Source organism: Neopelma chrysocephalum, unplaced genomic scaffold, assembly GCF_003984885.1.
Source record: "Neopelma chrysocephalum unplaced genomic scaffold, ASM398488v2 Primary Assembly neopelma1_135, whole genome shotgun sequence".
NCBI classification, from domain to species: Eukaryota; Metazoa; Chordata; class Aves; order Passeriformes; family Pipridae; genus Neopelma; species Neopelma chrysocephalum.
The window spans coordinates 1,730,971-1,747,240 of record NW_020897797.1 but is presented as its reverse complement, the minus strand read 5'-3'; the positions used below and the strand labels follow the sequence as shown (position 1 = coordinate 1,747,240).

The 16,270-nt window shown below is 44.0% G+C and overlaps 2 protein-coding genes across 3 annotated transcripts; one reads left to right on the top strand and one right to left on the bottom strand.

Moving 5' to 3' along the window:
* Positions 1–21: 21 nt before the first annotated feature.
* On the bottom strand, positions 22–8,393 carry TMEM59 (transmembrane protein 59). Of its 2 annotated transcripts, none has more exons than XM_027698947.1 (8): positions 8,159–8,393; positions 5,843–5,948; positions 3,718–3,812; positions 3,370–3,522; positions 3,010–3,094; positions 2,615–2,696; positions 1,726–1,834; positions 22–997 (listed from the first exon to the last, which is right to left on the bottom strand). In XM_027698947.1, the coding sequence occupies exons 1-8, from the start codon at positions 8,363–8,365 to the stop codon at positions 842–844; spliced, it is 993 nt and encodes a 330-aa protein (XP_027554748.1). In that variant the 5' UTR covers positions 8,366–8,393; the 3' UTR covers positions 22–841. The 2 variants fall into 2 exon arrangements, with proteins under 2 accessions (XP_027554748.1, XP_027554747.1); XM_027698946.1 differs by having other exon boundaries at positions 2,615–2,699; positions 8,159–8,392.
* A 267-nt stretch (positions 8,394–8,660) lies between these two features.
* TCEANC2 (transcription elongation factor A N-terminal and central domain containing 2) lies at positions 8,661–13,774 on the top strand. Its single transcript, XM_027698949.1, has 4 exons — positions 8,661–8,777; positions 9,505–9,646; positions 10,819–11,012; positions 12,796–13,774. The coding sequence occupies exons 1-4, from the start codon at positions 8,676–8,678 to the stop codon at positions 12,982–12,984; spliced, it is 627 nt and encodes a 208-aa protein (XP_027554750.1). The 5' UTR covers positions 8,661–8,675; the 3' UTR covers positions 12,985–13,774.
* Positions 13,775–16,270: the final 2,496 nt, after the last annotated feature.

The window sequence follows — 16,270 nt, the reverse complement described above, 5'->3', positions numbered from 1 at the left end:
ATTAACCATAGCAAAAAGTTATATAGTCAACATTTTCTATACAGTCAACTTTATTTGTCTGCTCTCATTTCTCAGGAATCAACTTGTTTCTGTAAATGAAGTTACAAGACCAGAACAGTTAATCAAGAACAGAAAGTAGAATTTTTCAGAAAACACAGGCGCTAACTTTACAAGCAATTTAAGACTTAAAGGCTAAAGTTTGACAAAATAATTGACCATGTTATGCTCTGCATGTGAAGGGATATGTCCATACGTTTTAATGAAGTTTCCATTTTTCACAAGCTGAGTTCTAGCCTACAGTACCTCACAAATGCTTTCCACCTCAAATACTGCCACACTGTAGAAAAAATATATTTCTGTTTTTGGAGACAGGGTTGTTTGTGCATGGACATTAACAAGTACAAAAAATTCAGCAGATAATTTTATAATATTTTCTCTTAACTACAACAGAAAGTGCAACACTAAAAAGGCATCTCCTGCCTACTTAAAATTTCTTATACCTTTACAAAGCTAACTCTGAATGTACACATTACATCCTAGAACACACAAATAAGTTTGAAAGTGTCCTGGCAGAAGTATGGAAAGCATGCTTACAGCTTTTGTAAGCAAAAAGACACATAGCAAACACCAGTGAAAAGTGATTATGCCTGGAAACAAACACAAATTCATGTCTGAATCTTTACTACTAGTTGAAAACAAAATCCCATGACCTTTGTTGATTCTGCAACTTTATTTGCATTTAAAGACTGGCTGCTAAGCTTCTCATCTGAAGAACCACCACAATCAATCAGGAGTTGCTATCTCTGTTAAAATTAGTCTATCGGATCCAATGGAGACTTATTTAAATTGCAGATTGATCCAGATTGACTTTTGTAGGAAGAGGTCCTGCTTCTTCATGTTCCTCAGTCTTGCATCTAACCACAACAAGTGCAGAGGGTGGGTATCTGCTCAGTTTTTGCTCATTCATGTATTCCAAATCTCCATAGATGCTCAGCTTCTGAAATATTTAAACAAGGAACTTTAGGACAAAGACTCTCCATACTGTGAATAAAAGGAATTTCATTATGCAACTGCATTCCAGGTTCTGAGAGCTGCAGCCCTGCCACACAAGCTAACCCAGGCTTTCTGTAACATCTGAAATTCATGGCTGGAACTAGACTTGCATCCAAAAGCAGTATATTAAATCTGCCAGAAAAATAGCAGACACAGTGCTTATGTAACAGCTCCTTTGATTTGCAAATATTGTGAGCCAGGACTCTCTGGGCACCAGGAAAATGCCCCCTCTGATCAGACTCTCTGCACTCACCAATACTCTGCTGTCACTGTTCTCACTATTGATCCTCCTGGATTCAACCCAAACTGGGTTTCACCTATACCACCCAACCCTCAGAATAGCTTTATTCCAAGAGAAATTAGAATCATCCTCCACTTGTTAAGAGTAATTTGAAAGTTGTCAAGAGGAGAGAGCTACAAACCAGAAGACATCTTGTCTGCGCTGCCTGAGTAAGGCTCAGAGCTCCTATGGGCCTCAGGAATGAGCAAGAATTGCTCAGCTATAAAATCATACTTTACATAAACAAAATACGTTTGCTAACCACATCCTCAAAAATAAAACCCCCTTTCCAGGTGAACTTCCCCCAAATATTTCTTAGTCCCTAGACAGCTGTAGCATAAAAGCAATATAAAGAATAAATTCAGAATATTGTAAGTTATAAAATGCAGTACCTCAGATGGAACATACTGCTCCACAGCTGTAGCTACAGTCGCACAACAAATCCAGAGCAGCACCAACACTGACAGGACAAGTGTAGTGGTTAAAATCCAACTGGAATTTCTGAAATGAGAAGGATGTTGCTACATTTCATATACTGAATACAGAACAATAGACCTCTAAAAAGCTTGGCTCAATTTTGACTGCCTTTCCTGCCAATTCATTAGCCTCTTGCTCTTACAGCCACACAGTCCACTGCAGACTCCTGCAGACTCTAATGCTTGGTTAGGATCACAAAAGAGTTGCTGGATTCTGTTATTGGGCCCTAAGCATCCTCTTGTTTACAGAATTAAAACCAGTTTTTTGTGACACATTTGGGGTCCAACTCACTGATCCTTCATGTGTAAACTTTTAAAGAGAAAGTAACCAGAGTAAAGGAAAGGAGGACCGACCAACATGCTGATCTTCAGAAAAGCTCTAATAAATATATACCGTGTATTTTCAGCCTGGAAATGAGACATATCAGTGGGCTTTGTATCAAACAATCCCAAAACAAAATACAGAAGAAGTGCTTTGCCCTGAAACACATCCAGAGCTAATGAACAGGCAAAACACAGTATTGATTAAACAGTTCAGAGAACATACTCAAAAAACAGTGCAGGAAATTATCAATATGTTGTTCACGTGAAATGGAAAGGAAAAATCAAAGTTGGCAGAGCACTGTGCAAAAAACACGGGGCCAGCACAGCGAAGTCACACTAATGGTGAGATACAGAATTGTAACTGCTGTGCATCCTGAACCTACAGACTTGTAGCACTTTGAGACCTTGCAACAGTGCTCCACACACACAGGAGAAAGGCCATTATCCTCCTAGTGGGTACAGACATCCAGAACATACGTACATGGAAAGACACTTGAAAAAGCTGTCGTTTGCTCGCTCTTCAAAGAGCCCTCGGAATGTCTGTGAGCCCCCTGGACGTCTGTCTGCTGAGGGACAACAGCACAAACAGTGGTCAGGAGAGCCAGGAAAGGGAAGATCCAAAGCCCATACAATTGGTCTACACAAAGCCTAAAAAGAAGCTTTTAAAACAGCCCCAGCTTGCAGGTTTCCATTTCCAGCAGAGCTTGGTTTCTAGCACAGACCATGCCAAGTGTACATAGTGCACTCTACACAGTAAATAATTACATTTCAGCTTTCTAAAAATTTGCTTTCATATGCCACCTGTAACTTTATTTTTTTCTTTGCATAACAGAGAACATTTGCATTTACTCTTGCAAAGCACAAAGAACAACTTACAGGCTGTTTTACTCAGCGACAAGGATCCTCTTGTATCTCCAGTTTCCTGATCAAGCTGTGGAACATACTGTACTTCTGGCTTTGACTAAAACAAAATAAGGAGTTAGGAGATCATGCTAGAAAGCTTCCACTGATCTTGATAATTTATATTTTCAGAACTAATACAGAAATTAACCTGAAGATATGCTCCATTCTCCTAACTTTGAATTTTTTCCCCCATTAAACTGGCCCTAAAGGCAGTGAAATACCAGCAAAAACTGAGCACTTCTGATAGTTCTCTACAGCCTTTTCTGTGACTGGAAGAAGCAGACCTAAAGTGAGCAGCCAGGACACCTTAATCTCAGTGAAAAAGACAAGCACCTGGAATATGACAATTTTGCCATCATCTGCTTGAAGGTAGAAAGTCCATGAGGATGTTATGAAGCTCTGAGCTGAATCCATCATGTCACTCCAGAATGATCTCACCAGTGTCAGAGGAAAGAGGAGATGAATTCTTGGCATCAGAGACATTAACTGCAAAACATCAACATGTTTTCCATTTGTTTTTATATAAAAAGGACAGAAGTCATGTTCTTGCTCACCCCTCACCCCAAGGGTACATTTCAGTCCTTAGGTTTATTTTCCATTTGAAGAAACTTATAAAAAAGAGAATACACATACTGAACAGAAACAAGTAGGTGGTATTTGAAAAACATGTCACCTACTTACTTGCTCTTGCCTTAACTCAGCAAATGGTAACTGGTTCTGGCATCCAAGATGGCAAGCATATTGTTCATCAGATTGGGAGTATGCTTCAGTACAGGCTGCAAGGGAGAAGTTCCCCAAATGAGATGATAAATTCTGCATTTTAGTTAAGAAAACATTCTCAGTATAAGTTGGATCAGAAACAAAGCAGCAGTTAAAAGACTGACAATCCCATTTGCAGGGAAAGATATGGCAATCACTCCCAGGGTAGCATTTGCTCTGAGGTCTAATGACAGAATCAGAGCTTCAACAGATAAGGGAGTTGAAATCTGACTGCAATCAGAGCAACTGAGCAGCAACATTACCCTGGCCGAGCTCAGGGATGCAAGTTTTCATTGATCCTCCCACTACCACTACAGCTTTTCCTCTACATGTCACATAAACCATCAAATTTTACCTCAGAGAACAGAAATGGAATCCTAATAAACCCAGAGGGACTGTCAGTCCATTAAACCCCTTTGAGGTAACAGGAGAAGTCATGGTATCACAGGAAAATCAAAGGAGCATCCCCTGTTAGCACAGAAACTGCACTGAAAGTACTATAGAATAATTTCTTATGAAAAATGAAACCAACTCTTTGTTTAACAGATAGCTTCTGTTCACTGTTGACTAGAGATCATAAAGATCAATAAATCTAATTTGGAGAGAATAATTTAGATTGCTCTGCCCATGGAGAAATCAGGGAGAGCTCTCCCACAAAACTCTAAAGCTCAGGTGGACAATGTTGCAGAAGCACCTGAACTAAAGAATCAAACCGAGTAGCAACAGAGAGGACAGTAGCTCTCCCAATTTTCCAGAGGAACAAATGGACCATGAGAAAGACTAAGAAGCTGGCAGGAAGCATGGCACCAGCAGCTAAACACTTGAGAGTTCAGCTCATGGCACCTGAGCAGCAATTCCATGCTGCAACTGCCACCAAGGCAGTGTTTGTGGGAGGCATCAGGAGACAGAACTGAGCAGATCAGCCAAGATGTATCTGCCAAGCACAGAATAGTCAGTCAGGGCACCCACCAGCAGGTTATAGAACATAAGCCAGCAAAACAACAGCCCCATTAAGGAGAGTTAAACCAGAAATAAGCAACTGTTCCATTACTCTACATGTGCTCTATTGGTACATTACCCTGTTTCATGGCACTCTTTCGTGTGTGGTTTGACAACTAGACTGACATGCTGGATCACAGCTACACACAGTGTGTGACAGACTGGAGCATTAGCCCATTTCTGGAGTAGTTAATGAAGTTTTGTGTCACATTAGCATCTTTGCAAGTCAGGCTTTCTACTTCCCTACCTGCCATCAGCTCCTTGAGCTGGCCATGAGCTCTCTTGTTTCTATGAGCTGCTAAGAGGATAAACGCCTCCCTTGAGCACTGGCCTGGTGCGTAATTGTATCAGCAATAAAGATGGAGAGCTCCCACCTTTCCTGCTCTCCATAAAACTGTGACTCAGCTGCCTCAATATTCCTGGAAGAAATTTCTATACAATTCCAAACCCACTATTAATTGACCCATAGTACACACCATACCCAGAGGTATTTAAAAGACATGGTTTAGTGGGTGCCTTGGCAGTCCTGGGGAACAGTTGGACTCAAAGGTCTTTTCCAACTTAAATGATTCTACATTTCATCTTCACTGTGAAACTTTTGCTCTAAGCAGATAACCCTGAGAGAATTGGTTCACCAGTATTTAAAGGCTTATTCCAAACAAAACATGTACCTAATTCCCAAAGGTTTAGCTGTAAGGAAAGCTCACGATGTAGCCTAAACCATGATTTACAAGGCACAAGATCTGTGTTCTTATTCCATCTGAACAATTCACTTCTATACGTAAGTTTGTCAGGAATGGTAAATGGGACGGATTGTCACATTAAAGGAAAACTATTTGACTGGATTTTTTTCCCAGTCATTTTGTGTTTTGTAGGACAAACTGCTTATAGTAAAATGAAGTATTTCGAATTTATTTACAGAGATTGATGACACTTAAGAAGTTCAACAACACTAAGGATCAGGTAAGAAGAAATGAACAGAGATTCCTGCTCCTCTCTCCTTTATGCCTTCAGATTACAGGATGTTGAAGGAGTTCTGAGATCTTACCAGAGTCACATTCCTGTTTGGTCCGATTCAAATCGGCGCCATCGTCCACAAACTGGCAAATGGAGAACAGTCTGCAGCCCCTCTGGCAGGCGTACAGCTCCTCTTCCTGGGGAGGCACAACAAAAGGCTTGCATCCCTCCAGTCCAGAACAAATTGCCAGAAAACATTTTTTTGTTGTTTGGTTGGGGTTTTTTTTGTCCTCCTCCTCTCCACCAGACCTACGACCCAGCTAAACATGACCTGAAGTAAACCCAAGCCACAGCTCTGTAACACTAACATCCCTATGGATTTAATTCAAACAGAGCTCTCCATTCTGTGGTGGGCAAACCTGGAACAGCAAACTGTGTTTTGTAATTCCAACCCTACAATCCACAAAGTGAACTTTTTACAAAATGCTGTGCTAAAAACTAAGAGACAGCGCTCTTAGAAAGGAAAAGATTTACTCATGTTTAACCCTACAAAGAGCAGAAAATCTCTGGTATCACTTAAATAGTAGAACCCAGAAGGAAAGGACAAAAAAAATCCCTGATTTTGACAGTGATTACAATGTATCTACCAGAGTCTAGTCAGAATCACCACAGAACTGTCAAAATAAGAGATTATCTTCTGAAGTACTACACCAGGACCCTGGTTAACTGTTTGCTGACAAACCAGCTCCAGAAACATAATTTTTTTTTTATAATGAACTGAAGGGAAAAAGTGCTTTGTCACTGCAACTGTTAAAATTAAGCAAATATAGAAATCCTACACCTGGTATTTCTTCTGTCCACAATGTCAAGGACACGGATGTGCACAGACAGAGCTCTCCACCTTGCAGAACTAAAGCCTCTGTCACGTGAGTGTCCCACCTCCGACCACACCCTGTCACTGACCCCTGAACTAGACCAACAAAACCATCACCCACTCAAATGACTGCACAGGTGCCAAACAAGGCTCTGAATTAATTTAACAACCACCAAACACACCACACCTCATGTACAACCTGCTGTAAGTGACCTGGCCACTGCTGAGAGCACCAGTTTACACACTTTAAAAGGTACAAGAGCAGAAAACTGTGAACATAAATTAAAACTCAACTCTAACACTGACAAGGTGGGTGATGCTGTTGCAGAAAATGTGTTTTGTAATTTAATATCCATAGAAATCAGCTTTAGCAGAGAGGTTTCCATAGCAGTCTCAATGAAGTTTGTCTTACTTTCCAATGACAACTAAAACAATTTCCTTTAATTCCACCAGTAGTTTTATGACAAACAGAACAAACATTAAATGCAAAGGAAGAGGTGAGCGTATGAGTCCACAGCTCCAACAACACACAACAAAGTTCAAATGCGAAAAGTAACAAAATTCAAAACTACAATAAAAAACAAAGAAATATCAGCCTTCCTTGAACTTGAAAGAACCCTGCAAGGGAAGTAAACCAAGGCACCAAAACAATGGAAATATATTAGGGTAATGTTTAGCCCTAATTTCTCAGGTTTAGTTCTTCCTCTTCACATAGGTACCAAAACATGCCGTAAGTACACATGTAAATTTACTTACATTCCAAACAACTCCCTATTACCTCTTTCCATGGGGATACCAATATCAGCTGCAAAATCCAACTGAATTCCATAGGAAAGCAGGCAAAGCCCTGTTACTCAACCCTGGCACGGCTCTACTTCCCTGCTACCCTCCTGTGAAATCCCAAATATGAGGTAAGAGTTCCACCTGCTACACAGCCACAGTTGATAATGAAGTTTATTGCCAACAGAGAACCAGGAAGGATGACATTTTGAGTCCTGGATTTTCCAAATTCAAGCCTGCAGTTCAAAGTTGTGCAAAGCCTGAACCGACAGCAAACCCTGCGGTATGAAATTAAATTCCCATCAGACACTATTCCAGTATTTTCTCATGAGATGAAAAAAATTCCAGGAAGGCTCTGATGAGCTACTTGTTTGTGTCACCATTTATGCTTCATCCTTCACCACCCAAGCGCCCCACTGGCACCCTGACTCAGGATCTCTGCCCTGCCACCAACACAGCTCTGTTTTAGTGCCCAAAATATGCAGCAGCCCAAGCCAAATTACAGCTGCCTCTTTAGGAACAGGAGGAAAAGAAGGAGCAACCACACCCCCCCCCAAACCCACAAAAGCACCCGGGACTGACAAAACTGTGCTTTGCAAACAGCATTTCACAGGCAAGCTCCAGCCTAACCATCTATTTCTATAAGGAAGGACCTGGTTTTAGGGAAGAGACGGAGCTGCGGGGGAGAGGGAAAAAAGATGGGCCGCGCAGGGTCCGGGGGAGACGGTGGGGCCGGGAAGGGCCCGCCCGTACCTTGGGGTAGGTGTGCAGGGGATAGGTCAGCTGGCAGGCGCGGTGACACGACGCCGTGTTACCCAGCACGGAATCGAAGGCCTCGGAGGAGGAGGCGGCGGGGAGTGGCCCCGCGGCGACGGCTCCCGTCGGGAGCGCCAGGAAAAGCGGCAGGAACAGCGGCAGCACCGGGAGCAGGACGGGGAGACCGCCCCGCAACGCCGCCATCTTCGCCCCTCCGCCCCAGTACCGGCCGCCCACCGCCCCTCGCGAGATGTGACCCTCGCCCCGCGCGGGGTGTTCTGGGAGGTGTAGTCCGAGCCGCGGGGCACCGCCGGCCATCCCATAGGGCGTCACCGCAGGGGGGAACTACCGGAAGAAAATGGCGGAGTGGCCGTACTAACCCCCGCGTGGGGCTTGCTGGGAGATGTAGTCTTCGGTGCGGGGCACCCCCGGCCATCCTATAGGGTCTCGCACCCGGCGGAACTACCGTGCGGAAATGGCGGGAGGTTCCGTGGGGGAGGGCGGCCAGGGCAGCATGGAGCGGTTCCTGGTGCGCAGCCCCCGCGGCCCGCGCAGCCCCCGCCCGGCCGCGGCCGAGCCCCGCAGCTGCCGGCAGGTCACCCTCGAGTCCCTTAAGGCAGGTCACCGGGGGGGGGAGCGGTCACTGGGCAGCGCGGGGTGGCGGTGGGAGGAGCAGTGTGGGGACGCCTGCGGTGCCAGCTCTGCACCGAAGTCTTGGCAGCCGTGAGATGGGATCCTCACAGGGAATAGGGAAGTGGAGCTATACAGGTGCAGAGGGCTCTGCTGCTGAGTAAGATGCATCATATCCAATATATGAGACTCGCACTGTTTGCAGTCTGTTCTGTCAAGGACCACGGTAAAAACAGCGAAAAACACTGTGGATGTGCAGTGTACTTGGGTCTGCATTCGTGTTCCTTAATGCTTTGTTTCTCACCTTGCTGTCTTTATTTTAAATTTGAAGCAAATCTGAGCAGGATTCAGATTCTGCCAGTCTACTAAAGATGATTACCTGCCTCCCTCTTAATCCATTTTCCTATTTAGAGACATTTATACAATAGATTCCTTTAATTTAAAACACTTCTTTTCTAGCAGATGTTTGCTGTTACATGGCCAGGGTTTGGCAGATCAAGGTGAAGCCTCTTAATTTGCTTTCTGGTTACTTCAGTCTTGATTTGCAGAAGGTTTCTAATCCCAAGCAAGTACCCATGCTCCCAGGCCATTCCTGCTCTGGTCCATGCCATGATCAATAATTCATGTGTTGATAACAGCCCCATTAGCTGAGATCACTGTCCTTATTTATCATAAGAATATCCCGCTTTCCTAATGGCTTTTCTCTTTCCCAGAGAGTTGTGGTTGTGGAAGACATAAAACGATGGAAGTCTATACTTGAGCTTCCTGGGCAACCAAAAGAGAACCTGATGGAGGCTTTGCAGGAGCTGAAGAAGAAAATACCATCCAAGGAAGTGTTACTTTCCACTAAAATAGGTATATCTTGTCTATCTAGACTGTGAATATTAGGTTGTCTTGTGTCTGCTTGGCTTGTCAGTACAAAAGAGACTAGTTTGGAAGCTTTTTAAGAAATTACTGTCACTGCCAATGAAATATTGATATCCAGCCTGCAGTTTTCAGAGCTGGTATTGAAAAAGTCAGCTGTCCTCTAATTCCTCCCAGGCAATACTCCATCACCCCTTTTTGTGGTCAGATTTTTGAAGAGCTCTTCTTGGCCCCTGTGTGTTTTATTCCTTCTCCTGCTGTCTATCAGAGTGCTCTCTTGCCATCCAAGACATGGTTCATTTATATAATTTGGCTGAATCCACTGGACGTGTGAGAAATTCTCCTCAGATCACCCAGAACTGCTTCTTGCATCCCCGCCCTGAGGAATCCCCAGCAGATGGGCAGCTCCCGTTAGAGCCATTAGAGCAGCCGGATCTCTAATCACAGAGCCCTTGAAAAGGAGAAGCAATCTGCCCTTTTCTCCGTCTTCTGAGCTGTGGTTTCATTTGCCACGTTCAGGCTTTATTCAGGCTTTTCTGAGGTTTTTCCCAGTGCCTGCCTGCAGTCGGCTGGGCTGGAAGAGCCATCGAAGCCTAACAGTGACATCTCCTGGCCAAGAGCGCTTCTGGTCAGGGAAAAACACCCCTCTGAAAGCAGGAAGCTCCCTTTTGTCTCCTCGCAGAGAAAAGCCTCTTCTGCACTGGCCCCGTCGATGGGAAAGATTCTGCTTGGAACCACCGTGGTCTTAAAATGCTACAGCCATTATCGGCAACATCTGCTTCCTTAAGGGGGTTTCCAGGTGAAACCCAGCATTTTTTGTAGGCCAAGCTCACAAGCTTTCACCAGATCCAGGATCTGTGTAAAAAAATCAGCACAGCCTTGTGTTACATAAGTGTCATTCCACACCTTGTTGACTTGGGAAGGGAATTTTCACAATTCCTTGCTAATTGCTCAGGCAAAAATCACAGCAGAAGCCAAAGAGCGAGAACTCCATCCTTAATGCCTAATAAACTTATATCTGTGTTTGTGTCAATGCTCTGGTTGTTTTGCTGACACTGCCTCGGTTAAAAACGTGTGGCTGCTTTAGCCCTGATATGATCTGGCCAGTGTCCATTGTATTTTGCCCACCTGCCAATCCCAAGGGAGCTGTTCCTGTTTTCCAGGTCACACAGTGAACAAGATGCGCAAACACTCCGATCCTGACGTGTCTGGCCTTGCCAAGGATATTTACACAGAGTGGAGAACCTTCATCAGGGACCACTCCAACAGGCCCTCAATCGAGGTCAGGAGCGATCCCAAGTCCGAGGCTTTCAGGAAGAACGCACGGAAACTGCTCTGTGAAGCCCTGGATTTGGAGGTAACATTCAGAGCCATTTGCCTTTAGCTCAAGGAATTACTTCTTGTAGGAACAAGTTAAACCTTTCCCAGCCACAGCTACTGCCAAGCTGGTCCTGCCTGCAGAGCGGGGACAAGACCAGGTGACCTGTTGCTACTTTTAGTGATTCACAGCACATCCCTGTTTATAAGCAGCTTTGTTTTCAAGACAGATAATTTTATTTTGGTTGTTAACCAAGTCAACGTGCTAATTGTAAGCAAGGTGTATTTGCTCTCATTTACATAACCAGTCAACAGATCAGTTGTGTATCCTCTGCAGTTGGGCTATACAAGAGAAGGAAGTTAATAGAACATGAAGTTTTTCCTACTACTCAACAGCTGTGAAAGCAACAGTGGGACCTTTTGGGTGTTTCCTAATTAAACATTTGTAAATTTAAATCTATTGCAAAAACAGAGACAAGGTTGAAAGTATATAAAGTGGTGATAAATACCAGATCCCTCAGGTATCTTTAAGTAAATGAACAGAGCTTTGCTGTAAGGCTTAATGACTAGTTTGCTTGGTCTATGAAATGCCATAATAATTATCCTTTTTAACTTATTCATTAATTATCCTTTAAATGGCAAGTCAAGTGATAAGCACTCAAGAGTTTCAAAGTTATGTGTTTTCTAGCTGTGAGAACAACCTCTCCAACTTCCAGTGCATCTGGATTGGGGCAGCACAGAAGGATGGTTTGCTGTAGTAATGCCTCAGAAAGGTGGGAGCTCACTTTTGCTAGGTCAGACCTAGTACTCAGAAATCACATCTATGCATGGTGATAAGACTGGAAGTAATGTCTAAATCTGTGGAACATAAAGACTATAGTACCACTCTAAAATGAGTAGAATTGGGTAAAGCAGAGCTGCCTCTGGATAGGACTCACCTGAAAGCACAGCAAGGAAGAATAACCTGTAGGTACCACCACGTGTGCAAGCAGAGCTCACAGCAGGAGTTGAACTGCTCATAAAGGCAGAGGAACCACAGAGGTCCAGCGAATGGGGATCAGGGACCCCTGAGAGGCTGACAAAAAGGAGAAGGGAAGGTGGGGCTGAGTGAATCCAAGGGACTTTTTAGTGATGGGTAGCAAAACTGGCATGGGCAAAGGACTCGGAGGAATACCACCTGGCTCATTGGAATCTCCTGCATGCAAAGCATGGGAGATTCCCCCTCACAAAAGGGAAATGAAACTAAAACCATTTCTTTATGGGTGGGGGATTTTTACAGGTTTTGGCACATGTTGAAGCAATAACTACATAATTAACATTTAGCAAATCCCTTTCTGTGTTCTTAATTACACCTCCTTCTACACACAGAGGGCCCACATTTCCCTTTATAGCACAAGGCAGAGTTGCCAAGTGTTTGGCACGTCTTAGAGTTGCTGTTGGAATTAAGTTTAAAATAGTATCCAAGGTACTTTCTATCAGCAAGACCAAAAGTGAGCTTTATGGAGACACTACAGCGTAGCCTATAATTGCAGTTGAGCTTGATACCCAAAGCTTGTCACAGATTAGTTTCCTGTTGTGATGGCAAAGTACTGCCACCCAGCTGGAGATGGGGACATGTTCCTTGCTACTGACCATGTTGCCTTGTTCCTTAATTGCTGGGGTGGAATTAAATTGCTCTTCCTGTTAGACTTGTGATGGGAAGTAGATTTCCTTGAATCTAAGCTGATTAATGAAGAAACACTGAAAAGCACCAAAGTCCAATTTCAATCAGTTGGTCTCCTTATTAAATGTAAAGATCTAATTTTATACTTTGCTGTTTTCAGATTGATCACCCACTGGCTGAAAATATTGAGCGAGAAGCTTTTCATCTCTCTTCCCGCCTCATTAACGTGCCGTATCGCAGGACAGTGCGAGCTCTTGTCTTCTCATTAAAGCACAAACCTGAGATCCGAGCTGAAGTCAAGACTGGCACACTCACTGTCCCTGCCTTTGTACAGAACCATAAAAAGTGATCCCGAGTCAGAACTTCCTGTGCCTACAGCTCCGTAGAACAGGGAGCCCTTTCTGTGGTGAGGGGAGTGCAGGAGTGCTGACAGTGTGACTTGACTCTCCAGCACCACTCCATGAACAGGGCTGCTGGAGGGGAAAACTAATGATGGAAGTGGTGCTGTGAATCTGACTTGGTAGAAATCCATGTGGGTTTGTTGCAGGAAAAGTTTCTTCTGCTCTGCTGTATATTTTCCATCCTTGCTGATTCACCTTTCTCCTTTCTGCCTGTTTGTCACAGCTCAGTTTAGCTGCATCCCTGATGTGGATCTTCAGGTGGAATCAGCTGAATAACATCAAGGAGCAACTCTGTGCTGTGCTGTTAGGAAATACTGGGAATTCAGGGTAATTGGTCCACGGGAGGAGATTCCTAGTGGATAACTGCAAATTCTACTTAGCCCTAAATCATCCGCATCTACTGCAGCTGGGCCCTGCCTGTGGCAAGAGCTGTTTTGCCAAGCCAGGTGATTTCCCCTTGCAACATTCCAGAGTTGGATGCAAAATGGGTTTCAGTAACTTGCTCTGTATTATTCCATCAGCTCAGTCATCCTGCAATTTGGGGCATTTTCTAAAGCTCTGGAGTGAAAATCAAAATGCCCCAGAGTATAGGTGCTATCTAATGCCTCTGCTCTTCAATGAGCAGCTCACTCAGCCTTCCATACCTCACTCATGATTTAAATGTGGTGCTTGTTCTTACTGTAACGTGAAAAAACTGGTAATGAATTTTCTAAATAAAATTGGGATATAAGAAAATTATTCCTTTTAAAGGCTTTTTTTTCCTCCAAAAGGAACATGGTTCAGAATGATAACGTGATCAGATCTAAGCAACTAACTATTGTTTAAATTCCTTCCAGTTATTAAAAACTGGAAATCTTGCCTCATACTTGGTCTGATTACTTTAGTGCCACAAGTCATCTTGTTCTCCAGAATCTATTACTAAGGCTGTGACAGACATGGTGTTTGTATCTTCACCCTAAAATATGACTGTCTTTACTTGGATCTGCTAATTACTTTTTTCCACTGCAGACACTGGAAGAAACACCCAAAACTTACCTGAGGTGTTGAACTCCATAAATTTAATTAGGTAATTGCGGGTTCTCTTAAAAATATCTAAACCCTGTTTTGTTTGCCTGGGCCAGTGCAAGACCATTTTTTCCTGTACACATTGCAAAGGTATCCTCAAACAGCTGACTTTTCTGAAAACAAACATTTCATTTATAGAAAACTGAGGTGTGTTGGAGGCAGAAGCTGGCAGATACATGAGTGGTGGCAGTATGGATAATATGTCAGTGAAGACCTAACACTTGTTGACCAGGCTGTAGCAAGAGATGTGAAACCCCTCAATTTACTTCTTACAAGTAATCAGCTCCATTTCCCACTTAAATAGCTTCAAACTGCACAGCTGTAATTGAATTCATGTATCCTGGACTGTCACGGAGGAGGTTCAGGATCAATGAACGACTCAGCTTTTGCATCAGAGCTGCAACGCCAAGACCTGCAGTATTTACTTATTTTCAGCTTTCTGTTCCTGGTGCTGGGCTGTTGTTTTCTCTAGTAAGGTAGCATGCGAGAAGCAAAAGTCCTGAAAATTAGGAACTTCTGGTCTAATGAAAGCCAGGCCAGAGAAGTTTCCCACACGGTCTGATCGTGCCAATATTTTTCACTTAGGAATTAACTTCAGGGATGCAGAGTTACTGTACACGAGCAGAAAACTCTCCTATAAATTTCCTCTATTTAATGGCTAATGTTTTTGCCCCACTTGTTTTCAAAGGGACCCAATTGTATATAGCTCTGGGTCCAGCTCTTCTGTCTTGATGTTAAAGCTGGCAGTAACATTCGGGCTGAGGATTCACAGACTCAGGTTTGCATAAAACTGACTGTCTGGAGGAACTGGAAAAGAGTCCAGAGGGTTGGACCCAAGACCCACAGGACAGGAGGAATGCAGAGAACTAGGAACCACTTTAAGGACAAAAACAAGGGAAGGTGGAGAAAGAAGACAAAAACAGAGATGGAAAAGCAATAGGCCAAAAAGGGTTTCATTTTCCCAAAGGGTAAAGCTGAATGTGACAACAGGATACTTGATATCTGGCAGTAATTAAGTTTTTAATTAGGCTTTAAAAAACAGAGTCCCCCCCTTGGAGCAACCTCACCTGCACAACTGCATTTGTTTATGCCTTGGGTTACCTGCTAAATAGGTTTGCTGGGGAAACCCTTCTAGATTAAAAGGGAGGATGAAAGGGCTGAGTGGGGGCTCCCTTGTGCTTGGTTTCTCTGGCACAGCCACTTACCTTTTTACAAGGGAAACATTAAATGAGGGCGGCACCCAATTGGCAGAAAAGTTGTACTTTTTCCCTTTTTTTCCCCTAATTAAGCCTAGCCTACAGATTTCTTTCAGCAAATGGGTACTTAAAGCTGACAGACCTCTAGAGACCTGCTGCACCCCGCAAAGAGAGAAAGGAAGCATCTTCAGTAGGTATCTTCTCCTGATCCCCCTCCCCATGCTGCTGGTGCTTGGGGAATACAGGATGGACTCAGGGCAGCACCAGGAGGGATGGAGGAGGGAATTCACCCCTGCCAGAGCTGACTTCTGACCCTGGTTTCTGAAGAGCAAATTTGGGAAGGCATCAGGTGACAGCTTGCTCCATTCCCCACCAGCAGGCACAGCTCAGGAGAGCTTTGTCCTGCTGCAAATTACTTGGGAGAAACAGGATGGGAGTAGGCAAGACCCTCCCTGTCCTTTGGAAAGTGAGTGTGCAGCAGCTCACCTTTTTTCATCTTTCAAGAGGCTCTTCAAAGGTTTCTGCACAAAGAACCCAAACTTTTAGATCTCGTTTGCTTCTCTGGCAGCCCTGCGATATGAAGGGTTGGCAAGGCAGGAACTTTCCTCCCAAGGAAGTTAGCACACCAGGAGGGCAGGATCGTAGGATGGAGCAGAAATTGGGAACTGAAGCAGATGAGGGATGGAGGGAAGCAGAAAAGAAGAGGTAGAGGGAGAGAATTCCCCAGCCCAGCCACAGCCACCAAAGCCTTGTTCCTCCATACAGGGCCCAGCACCATTCAGGTGGATGAACTGGCATCTCACAGGATGAGACACTGAGGCACGAAGGGTCTGTGATATGCCATAGGATCCAAAAAAAGGGAAGCTTGTGCCAGGGTTACACTGCAATTAATGATGCCCTAATTGTGCTGGCAGCCCCTGAACCACATCCATGGTCTCTGTCAATTAAACTAGATTATGGAATGATCCTCAGT